Source organism: Dermacentor albipictus, chromosome 6, assembly GCF_038994185.2.
Source record: "Dermacentor albipictus isolate Rhodes 1998 colony chromosome 6, USDA_Dalb.pri_finalv2, whole genome shotgun sequence".
NCBI lineage: Eukaryota > Metazoa > Arthropoda > Arachnida > Ixodida > Ixodidae > Dermacentor > Dermacentor albipictus.
In genome coordinates, this window is record NC_091826.1 from 102,095,101 (window position 1) to 102,110,554 (window position 15,454).

Below are 15,454 nucleotides of genomic sequence, written 5' to 3' on the forward strand. Positions count from 1 at the left end.
CAATTCCTGGAATTACTCAGATGCAACAGACAGACTGCGGACTTATCAACAATGCTGCTGTCTTAGAAGGCTCTTGTAAATGCAGAGATGTTCATACAAACTTAGCTTAAAACTGAAACAGCAGAAATGTCACTTTAACTGCATCCCAGTTCATTCGTGCTACCTCAGAAGCTACGACATTGTGTAATAAAGAAACAATTTGTTGGAATATTTCTTTTTTCCACAATTTCAAAACAGTACACAAGAGAGCTGTCATGTACAGTAGAACCTTGATTAGTTTCTTGTTTGTTGCGTTTTTCCAGTTCTCACAGTTTGAAGCACCAGTAGTGTTCAGCTTCCTGTTAGATTTATCTTCGCCGCTGTTTTGCCCAAGGAGTGCAACGATGCAGCATCAATGCAGCATCATCCGTCCGTGATGCTTACGTTTACCACAGCATGTCGCTGCTGAAGACGGTCACTTGCAAAAACCTGTTGTGCAGTGTAGAAGGATTGCCATCGCCATGTTTGATTCATCGCTGCTTGCCGATCTCGACACAGCTCACAAAGCCGAAAGTTGAGAAGAGGCGAAGAAAGCAAAAAGGCGTTGTCCCAAATCCACGTTAACAGATGCTGTCTCGTGGCCTTTGATACAGCTTATGTGCTTACTTTTATATACAAGGCTGCAGTAAACTTAAAAAAACTTTGCTCGTGCTTGAATAGAGGCTTTTGTTACGGGCGCCAGATGAAAACTCTCGAGCTTAACTTTGTGAATAGCGAATATGACAGCTAAAGAAAGAGAGAGAAAAGGTGTTTGATTGTTCAGCTTATTTGCAAGGCAGCAGTAATGAGCTCTAATAGGGAAGTTTTCAACAGTTAGTTAGCTTGCTGTTCAACTTCAGATTAAGATAAAAGTGGCTTTTGCTTCATCAGTAATGCTGCCGCAAGAGTTATCAAATGTCATGTTTCTCTGGATTGTGTGTTCTTTTTCTGTGGCCCCCTAGGAAACAAATAAGCGAGGTTTCACTATATCTATTTGCAAATAGATGGATTAGATTGTTAAGAAAGCCTGTAGTACACATCACCTTATATGCATACCTGCCAACTTGTGAACATTAAAATTTGTAAAAGCGCCATAGATATGATAAACCAAGATGTGAAAAAAATACACATTTTTTAAAGTTTGCCTTCAGTGCACACCTTTTATAGGACACATGTGCATTTTATTATCAGGGTGTCTACCAAGTTGACATTTACGAATTCCCTGATTTTTCCAGGTTTTCCCTGAGCACCTTTGCAATATTCCCTGAATGAGCCACAACTTTGTTTTAATATGTCAAGACAGGCTGACACCATGTTGCACGAATGCTGTCACTCTCTAGTAAGCATGCTGAAACAAACAAACAAAAAATGACAATCCAATTCGAATAGTAAGAAATAATATCTATTTTATTTAAAAACAAAACAGAAGGACGGTGTTAGTAAAATGCACAGCGAAAGAAATGGTAAAACCCATTCCAAATTGAGTTGAACATTTTCAAATACGAATGAAAAGGAGATGCATATATACATGAGTAAATATTTTTGAATATGAGATATTGCTATCAACTGATAGCAAGCTCATCGGCATGAGGCCTGAACTTTGTCACAATTAAGATTCTGTCTCTGCAGCTGGGAAGTCAACCTCAACAGTCCTGACATACTCTCACCCCGTACACAACATATCAGTGTTGGGTTTCACTGCTTTAAAGAGTTTATTCTGGTTTGGATGAGGGACACTTGCATCTCGGCATCAGCTAACACTGTTTTTAGAGCTCAAGCTACTTCAAAAAGGCGGCGGCACGCTTCCTTTCCCGTTAATATTCCTTAGTGCGTCGGTCCTTTCGGTTCTCATCCTCCTTCTGCCACCACCCTTTCACCCTATGGATCATTTGAAGCATCCTCTTGGTCAGTTGTACAGTCAACGTCCCATTTTCGGACTCGCTAGGGGCCGCAAAAACATCCGAAAAATATGACTATCCGAAAAAAAAAAAAAATGAATGCATGTCTTTAACTGCCCTTAAGGGCTAAAATTGCCACAAGCACGTCCGAAAAAACTCTTAAAGGAGTACTGACACAAAAATTTGAAGTCGAGATAACTTGTGAGATCGATTTAGTGGGTCACACACACATCGTGTGTAAAATATCAGCGGCGAATATCGCTTAGAACATATTTAAAATCAATTTTAAAGTACGTGTGCGCAGCCAATCGTAAAACAGAGCACCTCGCGACATTGACATCACCCGGGTCTGTAAATAGCCAAGAAAACGCTATGTCATGTGGCTACGTCACGAATTTTCGTTGGCTACCATGCGGCTTGTTCGGGACACACGGTGCGTGCATACGAAAGATTGAGCGGCGCGTAAGCTCCGCCCAGATCCAGCCCTCCAGCTTGACTTCAGAGCCACGTCGAGAAACGCAATATAAACAACTCTCCACAACACTGCGTCGCTTTACGTGAACACTGCCAATAACGTTATGCCCCTGCGAGTGACAGAACACTTCACGACGGCGCGTCGTCCACTGACGACTCCGCTAACAGCCAGCGATAGGGCCGGTAGGCCTAGCTAGGCAGACGCCGCGGCCGACGGCGCTTACGATCCAACCCGAGCTCGTCGAAGAGCGCTTATGTTTGCCAAAACAATTAACACTGTACACTTAGGTCGCCCGTAATTAAATACAATTGGTTTAGTCGACGCAGTCGTTGCGAAGGGCAAACGTGCAAGCAAAGCGAGCAGCCTCCCTCAGACGGTCGGTGTGTGCTGTCTGCCCGCGAAATGCCCTCGCGTCGCGTCTCCTGATCTCGCCAGTAGCTTAGTCCTAGTGTACTAGGCGTTGCTTTGAATAACAGGCACACGTCGAGATAATTTTACTGAACTGGTAACTATTTCGTGTCGGAAACAAACTGCAGCAGGCAAGGAAAAAAACACTGCGAGAAACCGGCCAGCCAGCGCCGCCTCCGTGGAGGGAACGTCACATGCCAGCCGCGCTGTCATTGGCTGCGGCCAGACGACGGTGCGGTTGTCGGACGCGTCGGACGATGAAAATCTGCCCGGTTTGTCGCACGCCGGACGTCCGATCCGGCGCTTCGGCACGGCAAAACACCTCGATTCCGGCTGCCGTTCCGGCGCGTCGGACGCCGGATCGGACACCAAATCGGACCGTGTGTCTCCCGCTTCATCGTATGCCGCATGCCGGAGCATGCGGCGCCGCACGTCGGATCGGACGCCGAATCGTACCGTGTGTCTCCTGCAGTGCTCGCCGTCGCCGGCCGCAATATCCGAGTCGCTGCTCTCCAGTGGGTCAAATTGAAAGTGATTGGCCACGTCTAATACGGCGGCGACTCCCACATGCAGGAAATCGTCGCCGCTGGACGACGAAAACGAGGACGACGACGACGATGATGGCGAGGACATGGCAAACCACGTGCAGGCGTAGCAGACGACTAGCAACACGAAGCTCGCGTGCCGGCGCGCCACACGCTGGCTGCGCGGCAGAGCATACGTCATGGCTTTTTGCGAACACGTGGCCACTTTGTTTACACACCCGGTGAACCGTTTCGTTGCTCTCTGAAACCGAAACTGGGACTGGTCGCTACAAAAAAGACTGCAGATAATTACCTGTCGCGCTCTGAAGTAAATGAGGTCTCGTGCCGTGATTACTGGGTCATTAACTACTTATTAAAGCAGAAAAAACCACATGGATTTTTTTTGTGTCAGTACTCCTTTAAAGCCTGTCAGCACACTTATTAGGCGTATCGGTGCTCGCACTTTGACATGAGACGGGGGTGCACGCGTGTATAATTAAGGAATGCATACTGTGTCCCGTGACCATTGCCCCTTCCCACTCTTCTTATGCTGCACTGCCTAGCACTACTGTATTGAGGCGAAACTAACTTTCGGTGACTGGCATTACGCAACGCGCTGTGCTCTGCGAGCTTCGAAGCCAATCGCGAGGATTACAAAGGCGGAGTCGGTGCCATTGCTGACAGCGGCGAATTCTTTCAATTAAAAACATGGCACCGCACGGCAAGAAGCTTAATAGCGAACGTAGAAGCAGCTAGGCTTAACGTTGCCGCGGTAGTGGCTACGGCTGCCAGCGGAACTGCGTGCGAGAGGGCCAGTTCGAGGCGGCGAGATGATCAAAATGGCGGCGGTGGTGGCTTTGATTGATGCCATTTCAGGCCTGCAGTCAGGGCAATATACATTGACTATATGGAGTACGTGGTGGTGCCGCAAAGCCGTGCGAATTATCGAGCATGTCCGAAAAATCGGGCGTCTGGAAAATCGGTCGTTAACTACTTTGGCAATACATCGTGCCGATGACACTGCGTCAATGGCGATTCTTTGCGATTCCTATTTTAGTGGAGCCAGCATTAACACGACTTTCGTTCCCTTTCACTAAAGTTACAGGTAATTTTCCCTGATAGCAGCACAAATTCCCTGAGTTTTCCCTGAGTATTTCCAGACTATTCAAATTCCCTGAGAATTCCCGGTTTTCCCAGTTTTCCCGGTCGGTAGACACCCTGATTATCGATAATTTATCTTTAGATGTAGCTCACTACAAGCAACAATCTAGGCACAGCAGAGACTGAAGGGCACTGATTGCCGATTTCATGCACTTCAGAAGCTTGTCTGAATAAACTTGCTCAGAGCAAGTACCCCTCTGTTCTATGGCATCTTGTTCTACCAGAAGAAGGCGGGATAGGTACCATAACAATTTCTTTCTTGCACGCATTATTGTTTCAACGTTATCCTGCCCCATGCTATGGCACCTTTAATTAAAACCTTTTGTTCGCGAGCAGCATATACTTTTAATAAAATGTAATGCAACATTTGCAAAATCGTAGAACAGGCTCCGATTCATAAACTTTACAAAAAGTCACACTTTCGCCTGAAAAGTGAAGCATCGATTGTGACAGCAAATTAGTAGACGGCTATACAAAGGCTAGTAGTTTAATCGGCTGCATAAACATGTATAAACATTGCCTTACAAGCTAAATTAACAAGCATGGTGTTACGTGCGCACAAGCAAACATGAATGCATCTCACTCTATGACCGCAGGAACTCACTGTTGAAATGCTAGACTGAGAAAGCGTGGCAGCAGCATTAAGCGAGTTGACCTTCATGCTGTCTCTCACTGCAACATGAACTAAGTGGTGAAAACACAGCGCACACGAAGCTATCGGCACTCTGCGAATTGTGCCCCATCGCAGGTCGTTTTCAAGATAGAGCCCGTGTGGCTGCACCATACACAGCAGCCGCCAAATCAGAACACCTCCTCTTTCCCCTGGTGCCTTGCGTATGACAAACGACAGTGTGCTTCCTCCTCGCTTTCCCACCTTGTGTGCACGAGATCGAGCCGCCATCGTTGGTTTACCCTTGCATACTTTCACTCGCACGTACAACATATGGCACATGGGGACAACAGAGATACGCCAGGAGTGTCCATATAATTTGCAATAAAGATTCGAGAGAGTTGGCAGGCATGCTTATGTTAAAGCCTGGCTACAAGTTTAACTCATTAAAAGGGTGCAACCTGACACTGAGGATACATATGTGTAACGGCGAGTACTGTTGCAAAAGCATTTATTTCATCTGCTATAGCAATTGAGTTTTACAAGTGAAAACTAACATGGTCAAAGGCCTGAAGCATTCCATGGTGTTCATGATCGACTGATTGACTGATTGACTACTGACTGACTTACTGGGTTTAATGTTCCAAAGCAACAAACAATGGCAGATGGTCTAGATTATCTGAAATATCTTAGCATTTTTCTTTTCCATTCCATTTCCATTACAATGCAGAGGCTGAGAATCGAACCAGTGACCTTGTACTTGGAAGCAGAACAGCTATTTCCCTTTTCTACTCTTCCATTTCAACAGCAATCGTCTATATCACACAAATTTTTGAAATGCCAGGGGTTTTCGAAGTGGACCAAGTGTAAAATATAGTCAATATATTTCCCGTACCAAAAAATTATCCTCAGAGTTTGCTCATTCAGCCCAGATTTGTGGACACAGCGAAAACCACAGAAAAATCAATCATTTTAGATTTGTACTGCATTTGCCTGGTTTTATTGATACAAAGGATACAAGAAATGTCTCCAGGCAAGATTTGTAACAGATGAAATTCACTGACAGCTGGTAGGTCATAGTAGTAGATGACAGTATGTCTCACTATCATGTATCAGAACATTATCATGCCTGACAATTGGCACTTCTGGCTTTTCCGCATGTTCGGTGCTACATCTGCTATCTGAAGATCACAGACGCAGCAATAAAGCCATTTTAAGAGTGGCCAAAGGACAGGGATGTTGCCAAAGGACGGGGATGTGGCCACAATTTCTAATGTTGATGGAAAGCTTGTGTGCGAGCAAATGTGGCTTGTTTATCTATTTTGTATGTTTTTACGCTGTTTATGCTGCAGAGCTAGAACAGATGCCATTACTCCCCAAGTGGTGTTTGAGAATGTGCCCAATCTCGCTCACAACTCTCCACTGCAGATTACAGTGGTGCCCAGGCAGCTCTCACTCGAAAAGTCTATGAAGTATACTTGGCGAATTAGCTCTGCAAAAAATCTGCAAGGTGCAGAAGTATTCGTGAAAGGGAAAATTCTTATGCACCCAAGAGTAGCACAAAGCTACGTACAAGGATCGTACGAGTTTCGCTGTTGCTTCACAGTTCACAACAGAGGTTCACAGTTGATGAAAAATTTGTCCTGGTCTGAGCATCGATGAATTTTTTTTCAATAGTGAAGCTTAATTTCTAAGAAGCTCGTATGGGTATCTCTTGTAGCTTCGAGCTACTCTTAGGCGGATGCAAAATTTACCTTTTAAAGAGCATAGCAGTGCAGTAAATTCCTGTATAATTAAATTCGCCTCATCGCGTCCTTAAAAATGTGATGCCTGGTCGCGATGAATCATGTCTGACCTTTGTGCCAGGACAACATGAAGATGATACAGCAGTCAGGAAAGAGACATGTAGGAACTTATCAGTGGAGTACTAAACTACATTCCCAAAGCCTTCTAAAGTGAACATGTGATTTAATTCGCGTGCATTTGCAAAACATAACTTAAGGTGCACAGCAGCTCTACATGTGAACAAGTGCATGAGCAATTTAGCAAGCCGGAGTTAAACAATATGCAATTAGAAAGCACAGCAGAAACTGATGTTGCAATAACATTAAGTTTATGAACGTGAAGTGATCAACTTTACTTGCTAAAAGTAATGAAGTCAAGAGCACCAATCATGCTGTCGTGCAATAGACGGATTCTGCTGAAGCTTCAACTGTGCTATTGTTGCTGCAAAAGTTGCCGGTACTGGTAGCACTTGGTGGGCTGAATGGCCACAACTTTGGCTGGAAGCTTCCACTTGAGCCAAGCGAAAAGCGGACGTGAAAGACCATCAAAATAGAACAGAAGGCAGCTACCTAAAGGTTGTTGCCTCAGCTGCTAGGAAGTCGTGTGACACACACAAGAATCTTTTGTTGTTTTATTCAAACTTCATCACATGCATGGCCATGTAGCTGGCGGCTCCGCAGGCTGTTTTCTTATTTACATGTTTACTGTTGTGCGCCCCATTGGACATATATTGCAGGATATAGCAACAATGGATATAACAAAGTTTTTTTGGCTGTCCCTTCAACTTTGTTATAACGAGGTTCAAGTGTATCGGATATTGAATTAAATGTTGTAGTTTCCGTTTCGTTATAGTCGTGCAGGTTACCCATAAAGAAAGAGAGAGAGAGAGAGGAAAAAAAAAAAAAGCTTGGCCAACCGATTTTTTTTTTAATACCCTGTATCCTATAATTTGTCATATCAGTGTTCGTTATATTGAGGTGCAAATGTAGTTCTACGTTACATGTTTTTTAAGCCAGGTGAGAAATCAGTTTATTGCAGTAAGTCTGTAATGTTTCTAGTGCGCTGAAACTGCTACTACACAAAAAGTTATACAGCATATAGACCCCTCATAATGTAAGACGCCGGAGCCGTGAATATCCACACTACCATAACCAAATTGGCAATTTTCAAAAACTGCACACATGTGAAAGATGTTCACCAAGAAGCCATGCACTGCCCAATCTCAGACACCATGATCAGATGTGCAGTGGCTTCTCCATCGCCTAGGCAACTGCTGTGCATTCACAACTTTTGCCGTGCTCCCATAGGATGCCTTACAGACTTTTTACAGCCAGCAGCATGTGGACTGCACACTCAGGGGCCGCCACAGGCCCAATGCCATTGAATGCCTTTTGAATCTAAAGCAAGCAAGCATCAGATGCTGCCCGGCGCTCAACCAACATTCCGCGGAGAGGCTGGGAATTGTTTAGTGCTATTTATTCAAAATGTGGAAAAACAGACGGAAGGCGTGCTCTGCTGTGAACTGCAAGAACTGTGACAGAGACTTGAACGTGTGGGATGAGATGTACTGTGCGCGAGCTTCATCTGCCTCAGATGCACAAGGAAAGCCCTTATTTAGGAACTTTTGTCATGCACACCTTTCTGCAACGCGAGCACAACAGGCCAACTGAACTGCCAGCACTAAATAGCCAACTGCCATCAATGACTGCCACACTAACAACACCTGCCGCAACAACACAGCCTTACTGCCACTGCTGGTACAAAATAATACCGATTCTTGAACTTCAATAAGCATGCAAGTCACGCTACGTCCTCCCCACCCTTGTAATATTTCTGTCCATGTGCACATGGACACGTTTTAATCTGTCTGTAAGTAATCGGGAAACTATTCCCGAGATATCTGATCAGCACTGGCGACAATAATTACATGGTCAGAATCAACCAACGTTGTCAAAGCAGGTGACAAACAGGCATTTTCTGATCATGCACACACGTCTATTCATGAAGGAAGTTGTCCCACATACCAGTGACGACTACAACGGATGCATGCCTTAAGAGCCTTGCAAATCTACCACTGTAAAGACAAGACTATAAAGGACAAAAGCAAACATCAGACTGCTAAATTTGTCACCTTCAGTCGGTAGGCTTGCACACTGTTAAGACTGCAGTGCAGACGGAACGGATAAATGAAAGGCATACTTACACTGCCTTGGCAGCTTTGGCCAATGTCCTATGTCATCTACCCGCTCACTGCTCACCGTGGTGACTGAAATAGCGGCTGCCTGAGCTGTGCCTGCACCTACCGTGGCCATTGTAGACAAGCAAGTGTGCACCAGTCAGAAGGCACTCAATGCCAGATGTCATCACCTGAGCGATTATGAGCCCATGGGTACAGCGCTGTAAAGGATCTATACCACTTGACTTACACCGCATGTCAAGTGCACTGCCGTTACAGTAGGCACACTCTTTTTCTTTTTATGCGAAGCATACTAGCCGCACAACCACGCTCTTCCTTGCTGCGCAGCGCGCGGCCGCATAGATACCATATGACGTCATAACAGCTGCAAAAGCGGAGGCTCAACTCGTGCGCTCGCTTGTGGCCGCGTAGCTACATAGCCGGGTCTCAGCTCGTGCGCTCGCCTGCATGAGTTGCTTCTTCATCTAGCCGAACCAAATATAGCCAAGCAACAGCAGTTCACCAGGCTAAACAGTGGTTCAACAACTAAAATAAAGGCTAGTATGCTTCGCATCCTGGGCTTAACCTTAGCTAAGCCACAGCCATTTTTTCTGCTCATAGTGCATTCACTCCATGAGTCCTCCGCTTCCACATTTCTCTCGACACAATCTCCCTCCGCTGCGGACGCACCTCATTGAGAAGTGTGACCGCCACCTTGCTCACCTGTGGGCACTTTTATTATGATTTGTATTATTTTGTCTCTCGCGGCTGCACTGTAAGTGGTGTGCACACTGACTTCCATGGGAGGGTAAACGGGAGTCATAAAGCATCGTTATACCTGCTCAAGCGCTCCTGGTTTGAGTGGTTTGAGCTGCAAAAGAAACTGATCCCATTCCCCTTGCACCACTTACTCACCTTTTTGCTCAGCACTAGACAGCATCTCCTCCAGGCAGTCGTCCATGTTGTCATCGAAGTCTTCCACGCTTTTCCCACTCTTCTGAGAATACACCACTGCTTTCTGCGTCTCAATATTTCTCAGGGAACCTGCAGACAAAATTGCCACTCTTGTCAATAACAGCTAAAAGATATATATGTACATATACTGTATGGAGTAGCAGATTCCACTAGTGATCTTTTTCTGAACAATGAAAATGAAACCGAATCAAATTGTGAAGTTTAATGTATTAAAGCAAGACACAAGCTATGCATGAGGCTATGGCTTTGATTTCAAGGTTCATTATTAACATGACTCTAGACTTAAGTCTACGATTGTTCTTGGATTCGGTCCCACTGGAATGTAGGTGCAGCAACCGGGAATTGAACCCACAACCTCACCCTCAGCAGCAGAACACCATAGCCATTGCAAGCCATTGAAAGCCAAGGCAAGGAGGCATCATGGTTTGTGAACGTGCAGGGGCTTAGTGAATAGCTGTTATACCCTCAAATCCATGAAATTACCCCCTTCAGGTGTGGTGCCCACGTTTGTGGACGAGATCTGTTTTTGTCAGTTCTGTTCAGCGGTCATAGAGAAAATGCAATGGACCATGAGCTTCAGGTGAGTTGAACTCCCTGCATAGTCAATCTGTACTCGTTTCACTTGAGCATGCTGGATATTGCTACAGGTAATCACTTTTGCTAACGGTACTAGCATGTTTGATGGGACGTGCGACAAGCTGCGTTCTGGCAGCAATGTCAAGAAAGAATAGCTTTAAAGCAGAGATTTCTTCGCCTTTTTCAGCTTTCCCTCTGCTGGCTGCTGTCGTGCTGAATACGTGGGCCATACTGAAAGTGATGTCATCGCACCATTGTTATTTCTGTTGGCTCCTCGCTACAGTCTTGCACAATTGGCCGACATCAAACATGGTGCGAACAAAAACCCGATATAGTGTGAATCGAGTTGGCCCACGGCGACAAGTGATGCACGCACGCGCAGATGCGAGCTCCAATGCCAACACGCCATCATCATCATACAGCGATTGTCATTCCAGCGTCGTCACAGAGTTGCCTTCATGCTGTTGTGGTTGACCCACCGTCCTGGTCAAACTATTGTCACCACCTTTTGCTCCTGGCTAGTCTGGAAGGATGGGTCTGTACTGAACATAGCGCAAGCAAACACCGGATGTTGTGCAAATCAAAGCACGTCTTGCCGAATGCGTGGGTCATACAGAAAATAATGTCATCACACCATTACTGGACCAGTGTCATCCTTCCTGGCTCCTGGCTACAGGCTTGGACAAGTGGCTGGTATTGGACATAGTGGAAACACCTTATATAGATCAAATTAAGGTGCCCTGTGACAGCAGGTAATGCATGTAGGTGCAGATGTGAGCTCCAACACTAACACTCTGTCACTGTCACGCCATGGTAGTCTTTACATTGTCGTCATTTTGTTGAGTGATTACAATGTCGTCATGCCATCAATGCCATTCTGTTGTCATCAGTATACCTTTGTCATCTCATTGCCACCCTGCCATTGTGGACATGCTGTTGTGGTCATACAGTTGTCATCAATGAAGCATTGTCGTACTGTTGCTGTCATGCCATCATAGTCATTTTAGCATTGTTATCGTATTGTCACCAAACCTTCGCCACCACTCCAGTGTTGCCATGCAATGGTCACCATGGCGTCGTAGTCACATTGACTACATCATCCCATGGTCATAGGGCTATTGGCATTATTGCATCATCGCCATGCCATCGTGACCATTAATTGTCGTCATTTTCTAGTAGTGATTCCTATTGTTGCAATGCTGCCTCACACCACCGTAATCGTCACCCTATGGTAATAATTCTAGCATTGTCAACCTAATGTTGCTGTTCTAGCTCTGTAATTCCTTTCATCAGACCGTCGTCATCATGCAATCAGCATCATTCTAGCATCTCAATCATGTTGCTGCGCTGTTGTCATCACAACAACAATGTCAAGTCATCGGCATTGTACAATCATCATCACTCCAGCTTTGTTGTCATGCCAGTGTGATCGTTCCATTGTTGTCACTTTGTCATAGCGATTCTTACTGTCATCATTCCATCATCGCCACGCCACTGTTGTCATACCATCAACATCATTCTAGTATTCACATCACATTATCATCACACCAGAGCATTATCCGATGGCTGTTATGCCATTGTCACCACTGCATCATCGTCATGTCGTCGTAACTGCTCTACTGTCTTCGTTTTGCTGTAGTGATTCCAGTGTCACCATTCCATAGTCGTCGTTTGTCATAGTCATCTTCATGCTGTTGCGGAAGATCTGTTGTAATGATTCCTTTGTAATCATGCACATGAATGGCATGTGCATGACAGACGGCAACAAGTTTATTGTTGAGCGAGGAGGCTCCCAGTGAAAACATGTCTAAATGGCTCATGTGACCTCTGCTAGCAAATAATGAGAGGTGTGAAAATACTCGACTTCGAATTGACTAGTGAATGTTCAATCAATTCAATTCCCATGCTGAATATCTTGTATTTGATTTCTCGAATATTTGGTTTTTCGAATAGTCGGTGTCCTGATGCACGCAGTGTTTGTTCTCAAGGCACACGATTCTCTATCAGTATAAGGTTCGACCAGGCTGACGGGACCAATCGAAACCATTGAATTCTAGGCAAACAAAGGGAACAACAAAAGCAGCGTATGTGGAAAGCACAAAAGCATGTATGAAGATTGGGCCAATTTAGCTACCCTAAGGTAAGCTGATCATATCGGACTCGCGAATTCAGTGTTCATGCACGCAGATTTGTGCACTTCAGAGCTTTCTGCCCACATGTGAGCACACAGGCAAACTTGGTATGCATGCTCACAGTAGTCAATGGTGGTTGGCCGCAGATTCAAACATCGTGTCAACGGCTGCCAATCTAACTTGTATGCGTGATCTTGCTACCAATCAGTGATAAGCCACACATAGGAATATATTAGCGACAAACTTTCTTGCAACAATATATGGCCTATTATCACAGCAGTCGGTGGTAAATTTTCAGCACGGCCACAAAGATGGCCACATTGTCTAGCCCATTAGGCCTGATTGGAGTTGTACCGTTAGGTGCTGGCAACTAAAGTTAGAGTTTAGTTTGGATCAATGTAGATCTATTCACAGTGCTCGCCCGACCCTCAGAAAGTCGACAAACCGCCATTTTTTCGAAACATTGTACGGCGGCCTCTCATTCCCAGTGCTGTTGGTAGGTGCACAAAGGTCTCTTTTTGTAGCTTCGAGTGACCTGTCACAAGACTAGGCTTGGATTTACATGGCAGGCTAAAAAATATCACGTGACTCGTGCACTCACTCCTGGCTGCAGGTGCATTTACATTGACGGCAGATGGGTGTGGCCAAAAAAGAAAAAGGGGTTGGGGAGACGTCGCACGGACTTGCCGTGGGCTGCCCGGGGTTTGAGAAATCATTACCGATGATGCAGACTGCAGTCGACCCATGCAGCGCCAATGACTGCACGGAGCAGCGCAGAGTGATGTGATGTGCATTCCCCGCTTTTGTCTGACACTGTGTCGCATTCGGCAGTATTGATTCATTAAAAATTACTCTAAAACAAATAGTGATATAAAGTTTGAAATAATTATTGATGAGTTGAGGGAATTGATATTAACCCAGCAGATCTAAAAATTGATACATTTAGAGCGTAGCGGCAGCGTGGTCCGCTTCACGTACAGTGTATCTAAGCAGCATTTCTCCAGTTTCACATTTTTTTCACACGGGTTCCAAGGACCGGACCGTGCAGTCTTTTATGGAGGCTGGTGTGGCTCGCTAGATCTTGTCACTGCCGTGACTTGCCTCTGGCCAGACAAGCAAGCCCATCAAGAAAAACCAGACAGCTCTACTCTGCGCTGGATGGTTGGATGACCGCTGTCAACGACGTCATCACTTCCTACAAACTTTTGCCAGTGTTTGCTGGGCATCTCTTTCACACAGTCGCATTCAGCAGTAGCGGCAGTGTGGTTGACTTCCCGTACAGTGCATCTAAGCAGCATTTCTTCCGTTTCGCAGGTTGGTGCTTCCGAATTTATTTAACCAACTACTGTTGCTGCTGCCGAGTGCGACTGTTTCTAGCCGCTTACTCAAAATGGCTGATTAATCTGACAACTGTCCTGCCTGTTACCAAGAAGTTGCACCAAGGTGCTTTGTCAGCGGTCTGTTCTGGATGTGATTTTAGTTATCACATTTGTAGCCGCTCAGGCCTGAAAGCTAGGACTTTTAACGCCATGAAAACTGATGGCAGATTATTGCAGCGGGCGTGTCGAACTTGTGAAGCTGGCAGGCACTCTCACAAGCCTGTTACTGACGAAGGAGCACCTTCAGGTGAACATAATTACTTAAATAGCGAAATGAAAGCTATGAATGCAAAGTTATCTCTATTTATGCCTCTGGCAGGAAATGTTGGTTCCCTTCCCCAGTCAAAAGACTCGGTAGTTGATTTGAAGGCTTCAGTAAAACACATGTCTAATTAATATGACGAAGTGAATAAGCACTTGGTCAACCATCTTGAGAAATCATCGAGATCAAGGCATGCTTAAGTAGGACGGAAAATTTCACTGCTGAAAACAAAATCGTTGACTTGCAAAACCAGCTGAATGACACTGAGCAATACGGACGGAGACACAACTTTGCATTATATGGACCTTTGCAGATTGACAATGAGGACTTGTTGGACAGGGTAAATGAACTCATGAGGCCTTTTGATGTGTTCTCTTTAACGGAACAGGAAATAGACGGAATACACCGAATGCTAGCAAAAGGTGATCGAACAACTGTTGTGCTGATACGGTATGTCTCATGCAAAACTAAATGAATCTGGCAAGTAAAAGCAAAGCTGCTCAGGCAAAGTAAATCGCCCGTTCATTTCTACGATACAAGAGACAAGCGTCTGCCGTGGTCGACACATTCTAGGGCGGCAGAAACAGGGTATTGGCTTGCTTGGCAGAAAGGTGGATAAGTTCTCGTACGCAGAGCACCTGGTGAGCGGGCCCTGTGTATTGAAAGTGAGGACGATTTAGACAAGATGATTGCTTCTAGCAACAATCCGCAGCCAAGCAGTGCTTCCAGTAGTCGCTTGTTGACAGCTAGTGCATGTGGACATGTCAATGCAAAGCGATGGCTAGTGACTTTATACCTTTCCAAGAAGATTATTACATTGCCGAGTTCTTTTGCAAACACATTGGAAAACTAATACAACTGGTGCAGAAAATGATCTCGATATTTTGTCTTAATACTAGAAACCTAAGATATAAGAGTGATAACATTTTTATTTATCTACTGTCAATTTGATGGGTATTCTGATGTGTCACTTTTTAGAAACAACTGTAGAGGTGGCGGCATTTCTCTATACTTTCGTCGTATTTTGTATAATGTCTAGAAGCGGTGTTCCATTGTGAATTAAACTTATGAAGTG

The 15,454-nt window shown here is 45.2% G+C and overlaps 1 protein-coding gene across 1 annotated transcript in view; it reads right to left on the reverse strand.

The window, feature by feature from the left end:
- Prim2 (DNA primase subunit 2) overlaps positions 1–15,454 on the reverse strand; it is a 90,997-nt gene that overhangs the window by 177 nt on the left and 75,366 nt on the right. The window contains exon 12 of the mRNA XM_065446217.2: positions 9,971–10,099. Within this exon, the coding sequence (XP_065302289.1) occupies positions 9,971–10,099 (129 nt within the window). The remainder of the gene's footprint in view (positions 1–9,970; positions 10,100–15,454) is intronic.